This window comes from Oratosquilla oratoria, chromosome 30, assembly GCF_046742065.1.
Source record: "Oratosquilla oratoria isolate Oo_2021 chromosome 30, ASM4674206v1, whole genome shotgun sequence".
Taxonomy (NCBI): Eukaryota; Metazoa; Arthropoda; class Malacostraca; order Stomatopoda; family Squillidae; genus Oratosquilla; species Oratosquilla oratoria.
The window spans coordinates 45,322,827-45,343,552 of NC_134806.1; the positions used below are offsets into that span (position 1 = coordinate 45,322,827).

The 20,726-nt window shown below is 40.5% G+C and overlaps 1 protein-coding gene across 3 annotated transcripts in view; it reads left to right on the forward strand.

The window, feature by feature from the left end:
• Positions 1-330: 330 nt before the first annotated feature.
• The window catches only part of GckIII (Germinal centre kinase III), a 169,618-nt gene continuing 149,222 nt past the window's right edge, over positions 331-20,726 (forward strand). For 2 of the 3 annotated variants that reach the window (XM_076212921.1, XM_076212924.1), the window contains exon 1: positions 331-702. In XM_076212921.1, coding sequence (XP_076069036.1) covers positions 685-702 — 18 coding nt within the window. In that variant the 5' untranslated portion in view covers positions 331-684. The remainder of the gene's footprint in view (positions 703-20,726) is intronic. The other variant, XM_076212922.1, reaches the window with a different exon arrangement.

Sequence of the window (20,726 nt, forward strand, 5' to 3'; positions counted from 1 at the left end):
TTCTTGATACATAAATTTACTCATATTCTGATTAATTCTCATTCTAGTTGTCAATATTTGTAAATATTGTGACTAGTTTAATATCAGAGGGATAAAGGACTTCAAAATAACCGCTTCTGTTCTTCTAAATTTGTCATGCAAATATACAGACACATTTAATTTTGCCCTGTGATCAATAAGATTATATACTGAAACACAGCTCTGAGTTTTTCCAATAATGTAATATCTTCATATTGCTACAAAAGTATCGCAAAGTATTTGTGCATTTAATAACTATATTCTACTGCGGAGGAATTGGCTGTGTCGTGTATTCATCCGCCTTCCAATCACCTCATTATCCAATATGGCGGTGAACGTGTAGCCGTGACAACCGTCATTCTGTAGTAGTTGTACTTGGCGAGTGCTGGGATTATTATGTGTATACTCTGATGCAGCCAGATAGACAGTTAAAAAGCGTATGAGTGTAGATAAATGAAATTTATTGTGTATTATTACAGTGTATTAACAAAAATCGAGTTTTAGTGCTTGTGTTTACCTGTGTCGGTGGTCGAGGGGCAGAACTAAACGGGAAGTGTCAAAAGTCAGGTGACGGGTGTTTGTACACTTGTGTTTCCTACTTCCTTCTCATCAATATATCCGACGAAAAATCTAGCAGTCAGGGCAGGAGGCCAGCCGGAGAACGCCATGGCTTTCAACGACACGGTAAGTAACGGTGTTTAAAAATATAGAGGATTCAAAGCTGTTGTGTATTAGGTGATGGGGGGGAGGTATGGTGGTTGAAGTAGCGACAAGGTACTAAGTGGAGGGATGACTTTGTCAATCGTTAGGAGAAAATAACACCCTAAAGAATAATCTCCAAAGCTCGTTGACATTGCAAGGATGTGCAGAGGCGAAAATATACGTAATGAAACGAATATGACTAACGCAATCAAATGTGTTATCTTCTTACTGACTAGGTGTGTGATAAGAAACTTATCAGACAATCAGTTGTGGCTTCTTTGGAACTTTCATTCGTACTTCGTGAAATAAAATTATAATTACCAGTGGTGTTGCTATATCAAAGACATGACTGTATTACATATGGGCTCTTGCCGATCAGTAGGAAATTTAATCTTAAAAATCTGTTGGAGTAGTGTAATCTAGGGAAAATTTAGTCATAGCCATCATTAAGTCACTATTGATGTATGATCATATTTCATGTTTTTCACCATTTCATTTTTTTCACCATTTGTAGACCTTAAAGAAGCTAAAATAATAATTCTACCAACAAATTGTAATATATACAGGGCTGGGTAAGCATATGCATTTCGTTTTTGGCCCTGTTACCTCAGCTACAGGAACTGCCACTGTATCCTCCGTCAAGTGGTCTAGTCTGCAGTAGTATGGCCAGGATATGATACAGAATCTGAGGAGGCGTGTCTGGTTTTCTACAGGAAGGTCTTGTTGCTTCCGAATGGCCCCAACTCCACAGGCTAAGGTGCCTCGTGGACACTGAGGAAGGCACTTGAACAACTTTGGTCCTACCCTTGCTGAAATGACTATCATGGGTAGTTAGTTTTGGAACCTTCATGGTAGCAGGATCTTCCCTGCGGCTTGTTGGGGCTTGACAAACCGTACTTTTATTTTCACTGTGTGGTGATTATAGTGTAATCTGTTGTTTTCACCAAGTGCATATATTTCACAGAAAAAGGGTGTTTTGATTGCAGCGGCTTTGATTTCTAAAGTGTACAAGAATGTTTGAAGTTATTCCGTCCATTATTGACACAGTTGAGATGGGTCCCCACTGAGGCCCCTTGAGGGATGATGCAATATATCAAGATAATCCAGCATAGTTCCTAGACTTTGATGTATTCTCTGTTTCTGGTAGTTCTTTTGCCAAAAAAGTACCGTAGTGATGCGAAATTTGTTGCATACATTTCTGGTTAAAATTAGTCCATCAAATTTTATTCTGACCAAATTGAGCAATAAAATTCAAATACCCAAATCATATCTCTACAACTTACTAAAAGGAAAGGAAAAGAAACTGTACCAAAATTTAAGATTTTAACTAACGAGACCAACATACAACGCAAGATGGTGCTGTTCCAGTATCTCTCAAACACTTTTTGTATTTGTATTTCAGAAACCTATTTTTACTATGGAATGGTTACATTGTTAGGTGTCATTGGACAACCTAAGTTTCATGTTAAATATCCATGTTTGCTTGAATCTGGAATTTTAACCACAGCCCAGTTATTACAACATGAAAACAACCTGAGTTGTTGTCATCGTTCCCTAGACTGTGTGGCTAAGCAGTTCCGTCTCCCTGAGGAATGCCATGGCGGGAACAGGGTTTTCCCACAAATCCCTTGTAGAGATTATATGTTGTATTGTTAGCATGTGTGACTATGGACAATGCATTCTTACATATTGTGTTGTAAAGTAAGGGGGTGAAGTGTTGCATCCTGAGCAATTATCCGTGATGTGGTCATCCATCCTCTTCTGGTAACTTAGTAGTATTCTCCTCCAACATCTATGCTACCATAACATGTGTACCCTGTACCCACAATACAACCATATAAAAAAACATATACACACTCGATTCTCAAAATGAGCACTCCACAATTAACTAACAATTTTCAAACCACGCCACATATTCCCAGAGATAAACAAAGAAAAGTACAAACAACTAGAGGTAGTCATAACCTAAAATTCCACTTGTACTTAACAAGCACCAACATATCTAAGTGCTCATTCTTCCCCCGCAGCATCCAAGATTAGAATAGTCTTCCATTTGACGTAGTTCAAAGTCACATTCTTGATGCATACTGTACGTGTACCAAAGGCCTTTTCCCCCTTACAAGGGAGGTAGCCAGAAGACAAAGGCACAAAATCTACTCCCACCCATCTTACCCACTGCCCTAGGTCAGAAGCAGTGTAGCAACACACAGCAGATCCACAGCAAGGCCACTTCATCTAATGGACAACCCTTCCTCTCTGTCCCCTCATGCAGAAAAAGAGAAGATGGGGAAAAATCCCTTCGGGCTGTGTCAAATTATTATTCACACACAAAAGAGACAGTTATAGAAAAGACCTGAAAAAGAACAGCTTTTCCCACAGAGTGGTGGATGTATGGAACAAACTAGACAAAACAATAGTGTGTGCAAAAACCATACACAAATTTAAGAGCAATTTAGACACTGCAAAATACAGAGTTTGGACACCATGAGTGTAGCTCCCCTTCCCGTAAGATACAACCAGGTAAATGCATACTCCCACCCACTCCCTTGAAATAGGATCACCCATCACTACCTCCCTCTCCTCAATACTATCCCACTCCTGAACCTTATTCTGATCTAGCTTATTCCGATCCAAACCCAATTCCTGCCCCAAACCTCATTTCCCGTTTGTTGTACCGCCCATGAGCGCCATTCTGTAGGTTCCTAAAAAAGAAAGATAGAACCCAAGAGAGAAATCACTCTGGAGACAAATAAGAATTATATCAACATGCATGTGTGTGAGTCACCACCCTGCATTAAAATAAATAATGCAGAATCTGCTGTGAAACGTAACCACAGAAGCAGATACTATACAGAAGATGAAGTATGTTATTATACACTACCTTACACTTACCTCATCTGTACAATGATGATTCAGTTTAATGTTATGAACTCCCCTTATCAGGAGGCAAGGATGGTGTCCCTTACAGAGGACTTAATAGTGTGGAATTTACTTAATCATGCCCCTGGTCCAACTCGCTGGCAGCAGGGTTTGAACTGCCATCATCTCGAGCTCCTCCTCAAGTAGCAACGCTCTAATCTGCTTGGCTGGTGAGCATTTGTACAACACAAAGTCTCTCTGTTGAATGACTTTCAGCATGAGCTGGTGACCATTTTCCCAAGTGGTGCGAGTCTTCTGCAAAAGAGAGGCAGGGCTACAGATTGATTGACAAGACTATAGGAATGGAGGGGACTGCAAGAGACCATAAGGCCTATATTAGGTAGTTCCCTGTCCCTTACCAATTGTTGTCCCTATCCATAAAGTTATCCAATCTTCCCTTAGAACAACTAATTGTTTTAGCACTCACTATGTGGTATTTAAGTCCATTCCATTTGTTAATAACAGTTCTTGCCTATTTGCTTTTGATAGCAAGTCCAAAAGATCTGTCCTTTCCTTGTATGCTTTATCTACAAGGAAAGGCGGGAATTTGGTGACAGCCATCTGTATTCTCTCAATCTTGTTTTTATCCTTTATTTTGTGCAGAGGCCACATTATCACTTCAAGTTCAAATTTAGCACATATCAGGCTAAATGTACTGTCTTGCTACATTGCTTCTGATACAGGAATGACCCGTCATCCATGAGGAGCTAAAATGAGAGGTGGTGGAGAGGAGTGGAATGGGTGGAAATAGGTACGTGTCTTTGACTTGGCCATGTAGATAGAGTACCGGTTATGCTTTTTTTCCATATCCTTGTCTGTAGCGAAGTGTCCATTGTATGTTCGTCAGCAATCTGCGAGGTTAAGAGGGCCTGTAGTGGATGTGCTGTGTCTTGCTGCATTGCTTCTGACCCGGGGTGTGCACAAGGGACAGGGATGACCTTTCATCCTTGAGGAACTAAGATGAGGGGGAAACAAATGGGTGATGGGTGGGGACGAGTGCATGCCTTTGACTTGGCTACTTCCCATATAAAGGGTGGAAAAGCCCTTGGAATATAGCTAGATAGCAATCTGTATATCTTGCCCACACTATTGTAAACGAAACACCTCAAGGTGAATTCCAAACTGAAACCTGTGAAAAGTCTAGGGTAAACTTACTCACTACGGTAAATATAACAAAAGAAAAAATTAAAAGGTGTATAGACAAACTCAAAGTTAATAAAACACCAGGGCCTGACGGTTGGCATCCAAGAATCTTAAAGGAAATGAAAAATGAGATTGTTGTTCCATTGTTTCTTGTCTGATTTTCATTCAGGGTAATGAAATTTAACACAAGTAAATGCAAGGTAATGCACATAGGTAAAAATAACAGTAAGTACGATTACAAGTTATTTGGAAATTCGTTAACAAAAGTGGATAGTGAAAAAGATCTCGGCGTAATTATCAGTAACGACCTCAAATCATCCAAGCAGTGTATTTCAGCCTCTGAGAAAGCGAATAAGATTCTAGGACTGATTGCGCGATCTTTTGATTTCAAAAGTCCATCACTCATTAACAAGCTATATAAATCGTTAGTTCGTCCACATTTGGAATATGCTGTTTCCGTATGGTCACCGAATCTCATTAAAGACATTGACAGATTGGAAAGAGTACAACGGCGAGCCACAAAACTGATTCCAAATATAAAAAATAAATCATACGAAAATCGACTAAAACATATGAATCTGTTTTCCCTAAAAAAGCGTAGACTCAGAGGTGACTTGATACAGGTCTTTAAAATTCTAAAGGGAATTGACAACATCAAAAGTGACCAAATTTTTACATTGAATGAGAATCAGACAAGAAACAATGGTCTCAAACTGTCCGGAAATAGATTCAATTTGGAAGTAGGTAGAAACAACTTTGCCAACCATGTAGTTAATGAATGGAATAAACTTCCTGCACAGGTAGTGCAATGTAGTTCAGTTCAAAGCTTTAAGAATCATTTAGATAAATACCTAAGTAAGATGCTGTAATGATTATAATTTATCTTATATTATTTGTTTTTGTTTTGTTATCATTTGTCTGTCTGATTTTTATTTATTATTAGTTATATGTCAATTTATTATTATTTACTATTTACCTGTTTGTTTATTATTTAACTATACCTATGCATTTATTTATGTATTTTATTTGTTATTTACATTATCATAGTTTTTATTTATTATTTTATTATTAATATGATTTTTTTTTTCGCATCCGACCTAGATATGGATCAAAAGGTCTCCTGTCGGTATGCTCCGCCTTTGTAATCCTTTGATGTATTGGTTGACGTGTCTGTGACTAGCACTCCAAGGTCATCCTCCTGTTTTGCTTTTGTAATTGTTTCATTCTCCATTGAGCAGTTCTTTTGTTAGGTATTGCTCATTTGTGGCACTTTTCCATGCTGCTGTCAGTGATACTGTGTTACCTGTGAAGATGTGCATGATGTCAGGGCTTGTCTTAGATGCGCATTTTCACATCCATACCATAGCTTGCCTAAATTCGAAATGAGGAACACTAAAAACACACACACCTATGAAAAATCAAAGTTCAAATTTTGTGCGCCTCAATGACGATGTTTACCACAGAATGAAGCCGAGCATCACAGTATATTCATTGAGTAAGCCTGCCTTGTTCCAGGGCTTTACTGCTTCGTCTTTTGTAAGATGCAATCCAAGATAGGATTGTAGGAGGATCCTGGAAACGAGGTTGCAAGTAAGCTAATTCTCGTGTAAAATGGTGATGGACTCTGTTTAGTGTGTTGTGATTCAATTCCAACAGTCTGAAAAAAGTGCAGTCATGGAAAAAAATTAGGTGAGTACTTTTTTGCTCACCTGCATTTTCTTGAGGACAAGGACTGATATAAATTTCAGAACCATGAGGTACCAGTTGTCAGAGTAAAAAGGACCTTTTAGTGGGTAATACAACTTGAATGGTTGTTTTCTATTAGGACAATTTTATTGGGTTCCTTGTTACAGGTTGGTTGCTGAATACATGCTGTGGTCATGTGAGTTGACTTGGCCAGTCATAAGTCTTTTTCCACCTCCTCACCATTATTAATTAGGAGCCCCATACATTTGGGGGGTGTAGCTTCAGTTACACCTCAGCAAGGTGTTTAACTTCTTGAATATGGTAATCCCTATGTATACATCATGAGCTTCAAGTAGGGTATACAAAGATCCCAGCATCAGGTTCCTAATCATATTTATTTTTGTAGTAGCTGAGTGATCCCCATATTCTGTGAACAGGCTTGATCATGTTTTCTGTGACATATTTATATTTTGTAATGCGCGTATTGCAATACATTGTTGTACATCAGACAGCCTGATGTGTGTGCGGGTATTTGACTTGTATTGAAGAGGTTAATTGTAGGTCAGCATTTCTTAACCTTTTCTAACCCTAGCACCCCTGTAGTTAGGTCTAGGTAGTCTAGCACTATGTTTAACATGTGATTAATAGAAAGATAAAGGAAAGTGTATACAGTTCTTCCCAGCACCTCCTAGAATTGGTATCATCACCAATTCTGGTGTAGATGGTATTTGCACAAGTAACTGAAGCTGCTCCCAGGGATCTGTGTCACCCACAGGAGTGGCAAAGGTTTCTTGTGGCTCTCTTTGGGGTTGGTCCCACAATGTAGACCATGTCTCACCAGGCCAGGAATGCAATATACCCTCCATAAGAGATTTATGGGAAAACCCCATTCTAGCAGTGGCATTGTACAGGGAGAGGGGACTGCTCAGCAAAACAGCCAAGGGAATGACGGCAACAACAATGCTGGTCTAGATTGGCCAGAGTGGAGCAGCCATGAGGTCCTGCACAGCTATTGGTTTTCGTATTGAATGAACCAGGCACAGCCACATTGACGATGAGAACACCTCTGAGAAGGTCAACCCCTACCTTGTTACAGTCTAATTACTTGGGTAACTAACAGCTGTTATTAAACATAAGAATGAAGGAGATTTCAAGATACCATAAGGCCTAGACAATCAGTTCCATGTCCATTACCACCTGTCATACCTGTCCATAAAGTTACCTAGTATTCTCTTAAAACAACATTGTTTCAGTGTTCTCTGCATGGTTACCAAACCTATTCCATTCAACAACCACTCATTTTGTAAACCAGTTCTTGTCTATTTCCTTCTTAAATCTAAATTTGTCCAATTTATATCCATTACTGCAATTACTGCCCTGCTGTCATGATGTGATGACTTCGTCTGCATCATCACCCTTGTTCCCCATGATCTTGTTGGTGAGTTACTTCTCCCAACTGTGATTTTTGCAGGTATTCCTGTCATTACCCTCACAGAGGGTTGTCTTTGTGGAGACAATCATGTAAATATGATCAACATCGGGGAAGTGTGCAACATACAAGTACCGTATAGCTGGAGTTGACATTTATGAATTACGCTAGTAACAGCCCTTGCCTCAGTCTCGCAACACAGTTGCTGGTGCGATATGGAGTCATCCCAGTGATAACCCAAATGTTGTTGTTGTTGTTGTGGTCATTCCCAAGACTGTCTGGTCAAGTAGTCCTGGCTCCCTGAGGAAGGCCATGGCTGGAATAGGGTTTTCCCATGAATCCCTTGTAGAGTGTATATTGTGTTGTTGGCATGCATGATTGTGTATGATGCAGTCTTCCATAATTTGTTGTATATTATGGGGTGAAGTGTTACATCCTGGATATTTATCTATGATATGTCTGGCCAAGTAGTCCTGGCTCCCTGAGGAAGGCCATGGCTGGAATAGGGTTTTCCCATGATTCCCTTGTAGAGTGTATATTGTGTTGTTGGTATGCATGATTGTGTATGATGCAGTCTTCCATAATGTGTTGTATATCATGGGGTGAAGTGTTACATCCTGGATATTTATATATGATACCATTGTCCAGCTTCTCCTAGTAACTTGGAAGGGCTGAATGGTGGCCACAGTGCGGCCCGGCCAGGTGGACACAGTCCACTTGGGGAAGAGAGGACTCAGAGGGATGGATATGAGGGGGGTCTGGCATGCAGCAATGTGTCTCCAAAGGTACTTGGTACCAAAGATGTTGAGATGCCTCTCAAAGACAGCATTTGGTACCCATATAGGCCCCAGCTATCCATAAATTCTTTATGTATTAATTTATACAGATGCATCAAGTTTAGGTTTAAGAAGGAAATAGGCAAGAACTGGTTTACTATCAGTGATTAACAAATGAAATAGACTTTGTAGCCATCTAGTTAGCAAGCACTGAAACAATTGGTTGTTGTAAGTGGAGATATCTTTATGGATAGGGATGACAAGTGGTAAGGGACATGGAACTATCTACTGTGGGCCTTATGGTCTCTTGCAGTCTCCTTCATTCTTATGCTCTTATGATCTCTTACAGTCTCTTCCATTCTAATATTTATATGTAATAACTTGAAATCATAAAATTAGGAAAATATAAATGGATTTAAAGATGTGTTTGTCAAGTGGAGACAGAGATGAGGCCGTGCAGATATAGCTTGTTTCCTGTGAATTATATGATTATATGATGATAATTGTTTCCTTGAGTTTCACTGACTGGAAACCCAAAATTCCACAGTGTATGACAGCAGTCTTTATACCCTCCTGTTGATCTCCATGGGAAGAGACTATGGACTGATAGGTGTTGTATTAGTACAAGACTGTGTGTCACTGGCTTGTAGTAGTAAAGACAACTTGCACTGGGCACTGTCTCCTTGAACCATCTAATCTTGCCTACAGCATACCCGAGGCATGTCGGTCTGTGATTGGTCAAGATCCAAAAGTCGTGGTGATATCATCACCACGAGTAGCATCTACTTACACCCCATGTCAGAGGCTCACTGACACTATCAGTAGTAGTTTGCCAGCCAACTCACCAGCTCATGCCCACAACGTGGGAAGTAAGAAAACCTTGGTAGGGGGAGCCCTGCCAGTTGCAGCAAGCCACTGGGTTCTTTAGGCCGATGTTTGGGTCCCCTCCCCACCTGGCCAAGGCTGTTGGGAACCAATGCAGTGGTTCCCAGGAATTGAACTTGTGTGCATCTGTTCATGGGTTCAACACTGTATCCATTGGGCTACCACACAGCCCTGCCAGACAAGAACTCCCCTTATGTTCAAAGGTGGAGCAAATGCAACCAAAGTCACTTGAGATCTTGGCCCCAGTGGCAAGAACGAATGTCAGCCCCTTGGGACTGCACCGCCAGGTGAAGATGAGGGGGTTAATGGGATATAAAAAAATGGGCAGAAGGGAGGTGATTCCTACTGTCATCCATCGTACCGGACCATCAGTGACATGGTACCTGTCATCGAGGGAGCTGTGCCTTCTGCAGGGGTGGCAAGGGCTTCTTGTAGCAGTTTGGCTACATGATGGGGGTTGGAGGCGTGGGAGGTGATCCCACAACATAAACACTGCCACATCACAGATAACTGTCTAGGATGCAACACTTCACCCCATACTATACAACACATTATGGAAGATTGCATTGCACACAATCATGCATGCCAACAACACCTTATACCTCTATAAAGGGGATTTGTGGGAAAACCCCATTCTACCTGTGGAGTTCCTCAGGGAGACTGGACTGCTTGGCCAGACAGTCTAAGGAATGGACTGCTTGGCCAGACAGTCTAAGGAATGGACTGCTTGGCCAGACAGTCTAAGGAATGGACTGCTTGGCCAGACAGTCTAAGGAACGATGACAACTTGTCACTGACCTCAATGGATTAGAATTATGTAGGCATACTTTCTCTTTAGTTTTGTACTTTTTATCTCACACCACACGTTTTAATGAGAGTAAAGGTGACGACTGACCTTGTGTGAATATTTGAAAGTGTACAAGGAGGCCTGGCCTATGGAAGAAAAAATTTACAACAGATAAGAGGTGTGGGATCCTTACTTTGTTTACTAGACTTGGGCTATGTATCTACTATGACTGGTTCGGTGCTTTTATGTCATTTCTTTGTGATAATTACTTCATATGCAGACTGTCCTGAAATGTGTTTAAGGGAGAGAATAGATACTGCATGTGCAACATCAATGACAAGGGAATTCCACATGTTAATTACACATTACCACTCTCTGTTGAGCAAGGGAAGGAGAAAGCAAAGGTGGGATATGGGTGATAATCTGATGCAGCCCAAAGGGATTTCCCCCATCTCCACTTTCGGCATGAGGGGACAGAGAAGGGTCACTGTGTAAATGAAGTGGCCCAGCTGTGGATGAACTGTGTCTTGCTGCATTGCCTCTAACCCAGGCAGTGGGCATGAGACAGGGATGGCCCTTCTTCCATGAGGTGCTAAGATGTTAGAGGGTGGCTAAATAAAAAGTACATGAATCAAACAAACACATATAAAAAATGTGCCAAAGCACCACAATAACAAATGTATGCATACAGTTACGAGGCAAAAAAACAACTAGATGCCAAGCCTTGAGCAGGCACAAAAACATACAGAAGCTTGCCTGTTTCTCCCCAAAACTTCGTGTATAAGCACAAAATGCACAATGACAATATTAGAAATTAACAACATCCTTAACATATTTACACATTTACAATATTAGTTATATAATGAGGAAAACGTGTATCTCCTAATTGAACAATACATAAGTATACAGTAAACCCTCGATATAACGAACAATATGGGGACGGGTCTGTCATTATATCTGAAGATCTGTTATATCCGATCGAAACACCGGACAAATCCGTTATATCCTGAAGTTTGTCCAGCATTAGAAATTACAGTAAACCCTCAATATAACGGACAATATGGGGGCAGGGGTCTATTATCATATCCAAAGATCCGTTATAACTGAGGATCCCTCACTATAACAGATGAAAATCTGTTATAGCGAGAGTTTGTCCTGTCAGATTTTTGTCTGTTGTATCTGATATTCAGTACATCAAGATCCGTTATATTGAGGGTTTACTGTAATACATAATAATTGTACGATGCTACAACATACCACACCATTACAAAGATGAGGGAAACAAGGGTAGTGGATGGGAGTGGGCTTGTGGCTTTGACTTGGCACATCCATTTATAAGGGGGTGGGGAATGGGCCCTTGGTATATAGATAGATACATAGAATTACAAAATGCATAGAAGTAAAGTTGGGGTTGACTTTTCTGCATCACTGTGTAGGGATGCTTGTTGAAGTATTGTATTGGATTTGTTGCTTTGGTTAGAAGTGTTCTGTGATTTGTGTTTGTGTGTATGATGAAATGCTCAACATAAGAACGGGAGGCTGCAAGAGACCATAAGGCCTTCACTAGACAGTTCAATGTACCTTACCACCTGTTATCCTTATCCACAAAGTTATCTCATCTTCTCTTGACACAACCAGTAGTTTCAACACTCACTACATGGTTACTAGGTCTATTCCATTTGTTAATCACACTGTGGATAAACCAGATCTTGCCTGTTTACTTCCTAAACCTAAATTTGCCCAATTCATATCCATTACTACAAGTCCTGCCCTGCTGTCTTATTATGATAACCTTGCCTGCATCACCCTTGTTAAACTCTTTGTCCATTTGAATACCTCTGTTAAATCACCCCACACTCTTTGTCTTTTCAGAGTGTGTAAGGTAAGGTACCTATGTATAACTTGTTAATTTTTTATAAGGATGTCGTTACCACCCAAGAAAATGTGCATAAATATCACACCAGGAGCTTACGACAGATAGTATTCGAAGGTTTTGTTGTTTTGCTCTCAAGAGGAGGTAGGTAGGAAGGGGAAGAAGGAAAGCGAGTGGGTGTGGTACAGGAAGCAGTGGAGGAGAGTTGTCTTGGAGACATAGATTTTTTGCTCATTTGTAGCATCAGCGGACAATTCTCAATCCATCTTGTTGTATATCACCTCAGCTTAGTGCATGTGATTGTTCACTTCAGTACTTATTAAGTTTGATGTTATGGCACCCCCATCCTTATAAAGGATGAGAATTGATTGTCATATGCCCTTACAAGGGCTGCATGGTAGCCCAGTGTATACCGTGTGGAACTTGAGTAGGTGGTTGTGAATTCAATTCCCGGGATCTGCTGTGGGCTATGCCACATTGGTTTCCAACAGCCCTAGCTAGGCAGGGAGGCAACCAAACATTGGCAAAAATAAATAAATAAAAATAATAAAATAAAATGAAATAGCTTGCTGTAACTGACAGGGCTTTGGTCTGCCATGTGTTTTTCACTTCACATTGCATAGAAGTGGCATGGTGAGTTTTGAGTGAAGTTGATGCCCTTACAACAAGCTCTCCTGCTGTCGCATGGCCTTGAAACCTCACTGCTCCTGACCTCTAGTCCAAGTAGTGATCAGTGCCTTCAATTCTACAATTGGACCAAAATTGTTTGTCAAATCTGTTGATCTATTGCTCCAGGCCTCTCTTACGGGGGACCCACGTCTCCAAAGTAACTGGTAAAGGCCGCTGCATTGGTTTACATGTCACTCAAGGAAGATATTGTGTTGTTGTCCTGATTGGATAAGAGTGTCATAGTACAGGAAGAGGTGTTCAATGACAGTGTGGTGATTGCATACTGGGCCATTTGGTTTGTGGCTGAGCCTATTTATCTATATAATATCCATATACCAAAGCGTTCATCCCCCTTATAAGGGAGGTAGCCAAGTCAAAGGCATGCCCCCACTCTTACTCATTCCACTTCTGCCCATCTTACTCCCATCCACCATCCTTGTTTCACTTTCATCTGAGCTCCTCATGGATGACGGGTCATCCCTGTCTCCTGCCCACTGCATGAGTCAGAATCAGAAGTAATGCAGCAAGACACAGCACATCCACAGTAAGGCTACTTAACTTAATCGGTGACCCCCCTCTCTCCGTCCCCTCGTTCTGAAATTAGAGAAGCCAGGATGAAATTTCCTGAGCCCATTCTTTGTTTATTTTGGTTAAGTGTTGATTTATGCCCTGAATGTAGTTACCGGTATGTCTATGTGGTTATTGCTTGTCATTGGAGGGATTTCTCCATTGGGCTGATGTCTGGGGAGTTAGGTGAAGTTCGGTGTTTGACCTTTGGTCTTCTGGTATTTGTTTTGCGAGTAGAACATGTATTTACCTAATTGAAGTATACAGGAAAGAAGCCGAGCTCATTGGGTCCCATCCTCTACTCTCCAGTTTATCGTACCTAGCCTCAAAATCATGTACAGTTCCAACTTAATCTATATCCTTGATTTCCATATATATGTGAGTTCTTGTTTTGTTCCGGCTTGGGATATATCACCTTCTATGCTATTCGAGGTATTTATGCATGTATATGGAAAACTATTTCTTCGGATGCTTTAGACACGTGGTCTTTCTTAATTGTACTCATGACCTCTTAAAGTCCTCCCATCCTTAATCAAGAGAGATCTTCTGTCAATGCACTCTATCCCCTTCAATGTGTACGTGTTCTTGTACAGATGTGTTGTGATGTACAGGCGGCATGTTGTAGATGTTTGAGTTATATAATGTTGGGGTTATTTTTTGTTGCATTAGCTTGGTTGATTTTGTTGAAGAAAAATCAGATTTCTTGCAAGAAATTGAGTGTGTGATAAGATTTTTTTTTTTTTTTTTTTTTTTGCTGTGGATGTAGGGTTGTGGGACCATAGGCTCTGCATTTGGTAGATCCTTCTCAAGCTCTTCCAGATTGTTCCAGGATTTTACTTGATTTTAGTATCTTTATTCCTTTACAATTCCTGTATAAGTCCTAGATAGGGTATTGACTGTGAGTTTTATACAGTCCATGATTTAGGGAATTAGTGATTTCCCTATGGACTAGGTACTTCTCTGTCTATATACCAAGGATCTCTTCCCCCTTATAAGGGAATTATCCAAGTCAAAGGCATACTTCTGCTCCCTTGTTCCCCTTTCATCTTGGCTTCTCATGGATGAAGGATCATCCCTGAATTCTGCCCACTGTCTGGGTCAGGAGCAATGCAGCAAGACATAGCAGATTTTTAGCATCATTTTCTGATTGGAGCTTAAAATCCATTCAAGAAAGTGGTAATCTTATTTTTACTGTCCCTCTTACCAGGGTCTTGCGACCCAGGGCAGTGGACAAAGTACAAGGATGACCCGTCATCCAGGAGGTGCTAAGATGAAGGAGGGTAGAGGGGGGTGGAGTGTATTTAGGGATGGAATGGGTGGAAATGGTTTTATGCCTTTTTCTTTTTGGCTACCTCCCTTGTAAGGGGGAAAAAAGCCTTGGTATATGTATGATGTATGCTTACCAGGGTTGGATACAAGTGTAGGCAACTGTACCTGGATATTTTTCAAGTACAAGTGCAGTCATTTTGCTATGTACTTAAGTAGAAGCTCAAGTACATGTTATTGTACTTAAGAACGAACAAGTACTTTATTTGATCAAATAAATTACAAGTGGATGAAAATCTATATTTAAGTACAAGTACATTTACTTGTGACTCTTAGCACTTCTATAACTCCACCTCATTGGTGCAATATTTTCCTCAAGGATGAGGAGGAATGTATTTATATTCACTCGCTCCTGGCAAACTGTTTTGTGCGTCTTTGTGGCACCACTGTAATAATGACAGTTGAACATGCCTTTGTGAATACTGATGGACTGAAGGCTGCTTTGGCATTACATTAAACCCTCGATATATAACTAATTAGGGGGAAGGCTTGGTTAGTAGAGCCAACAGTTTGATATATGCAAAAGTCTTGTCATATTGAACTTTAGGTTGGTTCATGAATTTGAAATTAGGAACACAAAAGGAACCTCAAATAGAGACGACCATGATCTTCTGCCCACCATCTATACTAACCTTGTTCATTATATCAGATGAATGGTCGGTTGATCTCACTAGGTCAATATAGCTGAAATTCGGCGCAGCACAATATTCACATATTGTTCAAAAAGGACTAATGCAAATTAATTTTTATTATATTCCACATATTATATAATTCCATACATGCATTTGTAACGATAAAACAGTTATTAAAAGTTAGACACTTGGTACCTTTTGGGCAACTCTTCATACTTTATCACATGACAAACATATTAGAACAATTGCGAGTGAAACAAGCTGATTGCTAAAAAACATAAATTTTACTTTTCACTACATTGATAAGGAGACTGCCTGATCCACCCTAGATTGTAACACTGGTGATAAGTGGTACTCCCCCAGGTAGGCGTAGTTCCTCCTTGGGGATCGGTGCCATCTGCGTAGAGCTGATGGCCAGGGGTGGTTGCTGCTGATTGGCCCCCAACTCTTGGGGTTGGGGGGTGGTCCCACGACGTAGACGTTGCAGCTCCAGGACCATGTCTTTCAAACAACACCTCACAAACATAAAAAACAAATGCACACCTAGACTTAACGCACTTAAGTCAATCACTGGAACAACATTTGGACAAAACAAAGAAACCAATATAACAATATACAAACAATGCATACGCTCAGTGATGAATTATGCGAGTCCTGCATGGGCTCCTAATCTCAGTGAGACACACCACAACACCCTTCAAATCATACAAAACAAAGCCCTAAAAACAATTACAGGCTGCACAAATACATCACCTACAGACCATTTACACCATGAAACAAAAGTCCTCAAAGTCAAGGACCACCTCGACATGAGAGGCACACAAACACTTGCTGCAGCCACCACAAACACATCACACCCGCTACACTACATAGCAGAACACCCACACACACCAAGAAACATTAAAACTACACCCAAAGACCTTTATTACGCACAGATACTCTCTTCTCTTCCTCCACAACCACCAAATACCAGCCTCCGGAAACATATTCATAATCATATCACTCACCGCTCCATTAACACACTGAAAGACAACACACTGCTACATGCCAGACCCCCTGATATCCACCCTTCTGAATCCTCTCTCCCACGAAAGGACAGAGTCCACTTGGCCAGACTGCGATGCGGTCACCACCCAGCACTTCTAAGCTACCAGAAGAGGCTGGACGACCGTGTTGTGAACAGCTGCCCAGGATGTAACACTTCACCCCATACCATACAACACATAATGGAAGACTGCATTATACACAATCATGCACGCAAACAACACAACATACACTCTATAAAGGATTTGTGGGAAAACCCAGTTTCGGCTGTGGCCTTCCTTGGGGAGACGGGACTGCTCGGACAGACAGTCTAGGGAACGACAACAACAACAACAACAACACTGGTGATATGGTCATAACACAGAGTGAAAGATACATACAAGATTGAGAGGTATAATGTATGAAGAGATTAAAAACATTGGGCCTACTGACCATCATTGGAAGAGGGCAAGCAGGAACTTTGTAGTTGTGCACAGGACATTAAAGGAAATAAATGAAAAGGATGAAGGATATTTTATGGCCTGAGATGAATTGCAGGGTTATAGGAACAAATTGAAAAATGGGTGGTGGATGGAAGTGTGTGCATGGCTTTGATTTGGCTACCTCCCTTATAAGAGGGAAGAAGCCTAATCATAGTATACAGGAAAGGGGCAGTGGTCATTGGGTCCTGTCTCCTGATTTTCTAACGTACCTAGACTCAAATTCATGTACAGATCCAGCTTAATCTATATTCTTGATTTCCAATTATCGTATTTAGATTTGAACTCCTGTATTGGGCAATATCACCTAAGCTATTCCATGTGTATTTACATAGTTGTATCTTACAGCAAGGGGAGCTACATTTGTGGTGTCCCATCTCTGTATCTCACCGTGTCTAATTTTCTCTTGTATTGTTTTTGCACACATTATTGTGTCTAATATGTTCCATACATCCACCACTCTGTGGGGATTTTTATATATATATATATATATATATATATATATATATATATATTTTTTTTTTTTCCAGGTCTCTTCTATAACTGTCCTTTTTAAGTATCCTTCCATGTCCTCTTGTGTTTCTCTTATCCCAATTTACTAAGTCATCTCTATCAAGGACTTCCACACCTCTCATAATACATATATTAAGGGTCTCCAGGTATAGTAATTAGAGTTTCATGCATTCTGTGTTTTGAATACGGAGTCCCATGAGTCAGTCGCATTGAGGGTTCAGTGTATTAGGTAAATACAGTACAGACCACAATTAAAAATTTCTTCCGAGAAATCTGTGGAAGGACTCGGATGTTGCTAGTTTCTGTAGGGATCTGGGTTTCTAGTTTTGAGTTGGTGAAACTCAAGGCATCAGTTGTTATTAGTTCACTATCAAAGTTGTCATTAGTACGCCAGAAGCACCTCATTGCAAAGTTAATTTGATTTCAGGTTTAGCCATCAAGAAGTACAAATTTCTTTTTAATGGCTCCTGCAAAGGAAAGTGATTGCATTGGTAAGGGAAAGTGGCAAGTTACTGTTTCCATTGCCATTATGACTTTCACAATGTGCTATTTCTTGATATCAGTTTTGGTCTTGTGGCATACTTTCATGTCATTGCATTGCCGATCTTTCAGCGTTGGCCATTTGCCGGTGAGCAGGTTTCTCTTCGGTGCATTTTTGTGAAGTGGTAGCTGAAGTAAATACAAAAATTGTAAAATAAAGGGAGTATGTTAGTTAAGATAGGTTCTAGACATTTTTATCCCCTTCATTTTGGAGTTTTTGGACATATTATAAAGATCAGCCACCCCACATATCAGTTTGTAAAGAGTAGTAACCCCAGGAATGAGCTTGTAGACATAGATTACCCGAACAGTGACAATCATTTAAGCTTAGGTTAGCTCAGAATGAGCTTGTTAAGATCAGCCACCCCAAATGATAGCTTGTAAAGATAAAAACAGCCATCAGGTACTTTGGGGTTGCAAATCTTTACAATGTCTGGGTTTTTCATAGCTGAACAAGGTCATGTGTTCTCAATCAGATGTAGTGCTAGAATTTTAGATCTGAAGTCTATAGGTTACCCATCAGCAAACCCCATTTACCTCAACCACCAGACACCCTATTATGGAAGCATGTCCATAATCATATCACTCGCTGCTCCATCAGCATATTGAAAGGCAACACACTGGTGCATGCTCAGTCCCCAGAATCCTCTCTCTGCCAAGAGGACAGAGTCCATCTGATCGGACTGTGGTGCAGGCCCCATCCAGACCTAAGTTACCACAAGAGGCTAGATGACTGCATCGCAGATAACTGTCCGGGGTGTAAAACTTCACCCCATACTATACATACAACACGTATGGAAAACTGCATTGTACATAATTATGCATGCCAATAATATAATGCATTATCTACAAGGGATTTGTGGGAAAACCCCTTTCCAGTCATGGCATTCCTCAGGGAGATGGGACTGCTTGGCCAAACAGTCTAGGGAATGACAAAAACAAGAACATCAACCATCAGAGAGAAATGAAGAAAATAAATATACATGTGGAAGGAGAGGGACTTAGAATGCACATAAACAATCGTGCTTGTGGCAACAGCAGCCTAAACACACAGGGCAAAGGTGACTGCTTCAGTTGCAGTGACACACCTTAAAATGGCCCCTGCCTCCTCCCCTTCTTTGCTCTGACACTGCGAGCCAGCACTCCAACTCTCATGGGCAGGGAGTTGGGTGTGTGTGTGTGTGTATGTGTATGGTCACAGTATTACCCATAGATCAGGCATATGCAAGTTCTGAGCTGTCATCCAGCAGGGAGTTGGGTGTGTGTGTGTGTATGCGTATGGTCACCGGATTACCCATAGATCAGGCATATACAAGTTCTGAGGTCTCATTCAGCTGTCAGTTATGAGTCCAACACATGATCCAAGACCGTGGTGAATCACACCAATCTAGTTGCATTATATTGTAGTGTTAATTAAGTCAATATCCAGCAGTGGGCCTCCTGGGGTATGCCTCTCCAGTCTTTTACCCTGGTTTGCATTTGGTGCCAAGCTGAGTCAGTGTGCCTTCTGCTATCTGACACTCCAGCCCAGAATCATCAGCCACCTGTGTTATCTGACTTCATATCCTGTTTGTGTGTGTGTGTGTTATATATATATATATATATTCCATTTTTTTTTCTTCTAATTTTTCTTAAAAATTTTCTTTCTTTATTTTTCCTTCTCTTATTTCTTTCTTCATTTTTCATTATTTATTATTATTGTTATTTATTATTAATCTTATTTGTATTTTTTCTTTCTTTTTTATTGGTAAAATGTTAACTATAAACTTGGCATAGCTGTGAATTGTGAACTAACCAGTCTGAAGATATTATTAAGAGAGGAAGTATATATTTGATATTCACAGATTCAAGGACAAAAGTATTGTTATGTACAGTACATATAAAGATAGCAAAATACCCAAGTTAGTGCAAAAATACTTTCATGGCTTTCCAACCCTTCTCCACAATGGTGGACAATAGAGGTGCAGTAGATCAGTGTCATATATATATATATATATATATATATATATATATATATATATATACACATATACACATATACATGCTAGCACCTAATCAGTATGTTTGAGCTGATTACACCAATTTCAGACTTCATTCCCAACACAGCCATTCCAACATAGCAAAGAAACTTAAGGTGTGTCCTCCCCATGGCGTTAACACCAAAAGTGCAAGTCAAGACCTTTTCCCTGTAAACATAGGGTGGCAAGTGAGAGGTGAGGAGCCTACGGCAGAAGGCGTCAAGTAGCTTTGGCCAAAGCCATCACCTTTGCCCCGTGCACTTAGACTGCTGGGGCAGGTAACAATCACTGCTGGGAATCAGACAAGATCACAGGATTTGAACTCGCAACTGAATGAGTGGTAGGGCAGCACGCTTCCAATTGTTCTACCAATGGGATGGTCAGATCATAACATACGTCCATCAAAAAACCCATACATGGCCCCTTCACTCTCAGCATCTCGAGGATGACGGAACATCCTCATACTGGTAGAAGTCTTTGTTATAAGGCGGTTGACTTTTGTAAAGGGTAAACAGATACAAGTTGGTATTTATGCTGTGAAGGTTATCTGCTAACTATCCAACTCAATGCAGGATGTGTGCTTCTTACTGTTCTCGAACTAGATGGAATTAATTGGTGACATTTAATAGTCAACGCATTTTAGTGTGGTAACATTTCCTATATACACTTAAGTAAAAAACAATGAAAATGGTCTAATGTTCACTCTTCTCTCGTCTGTTT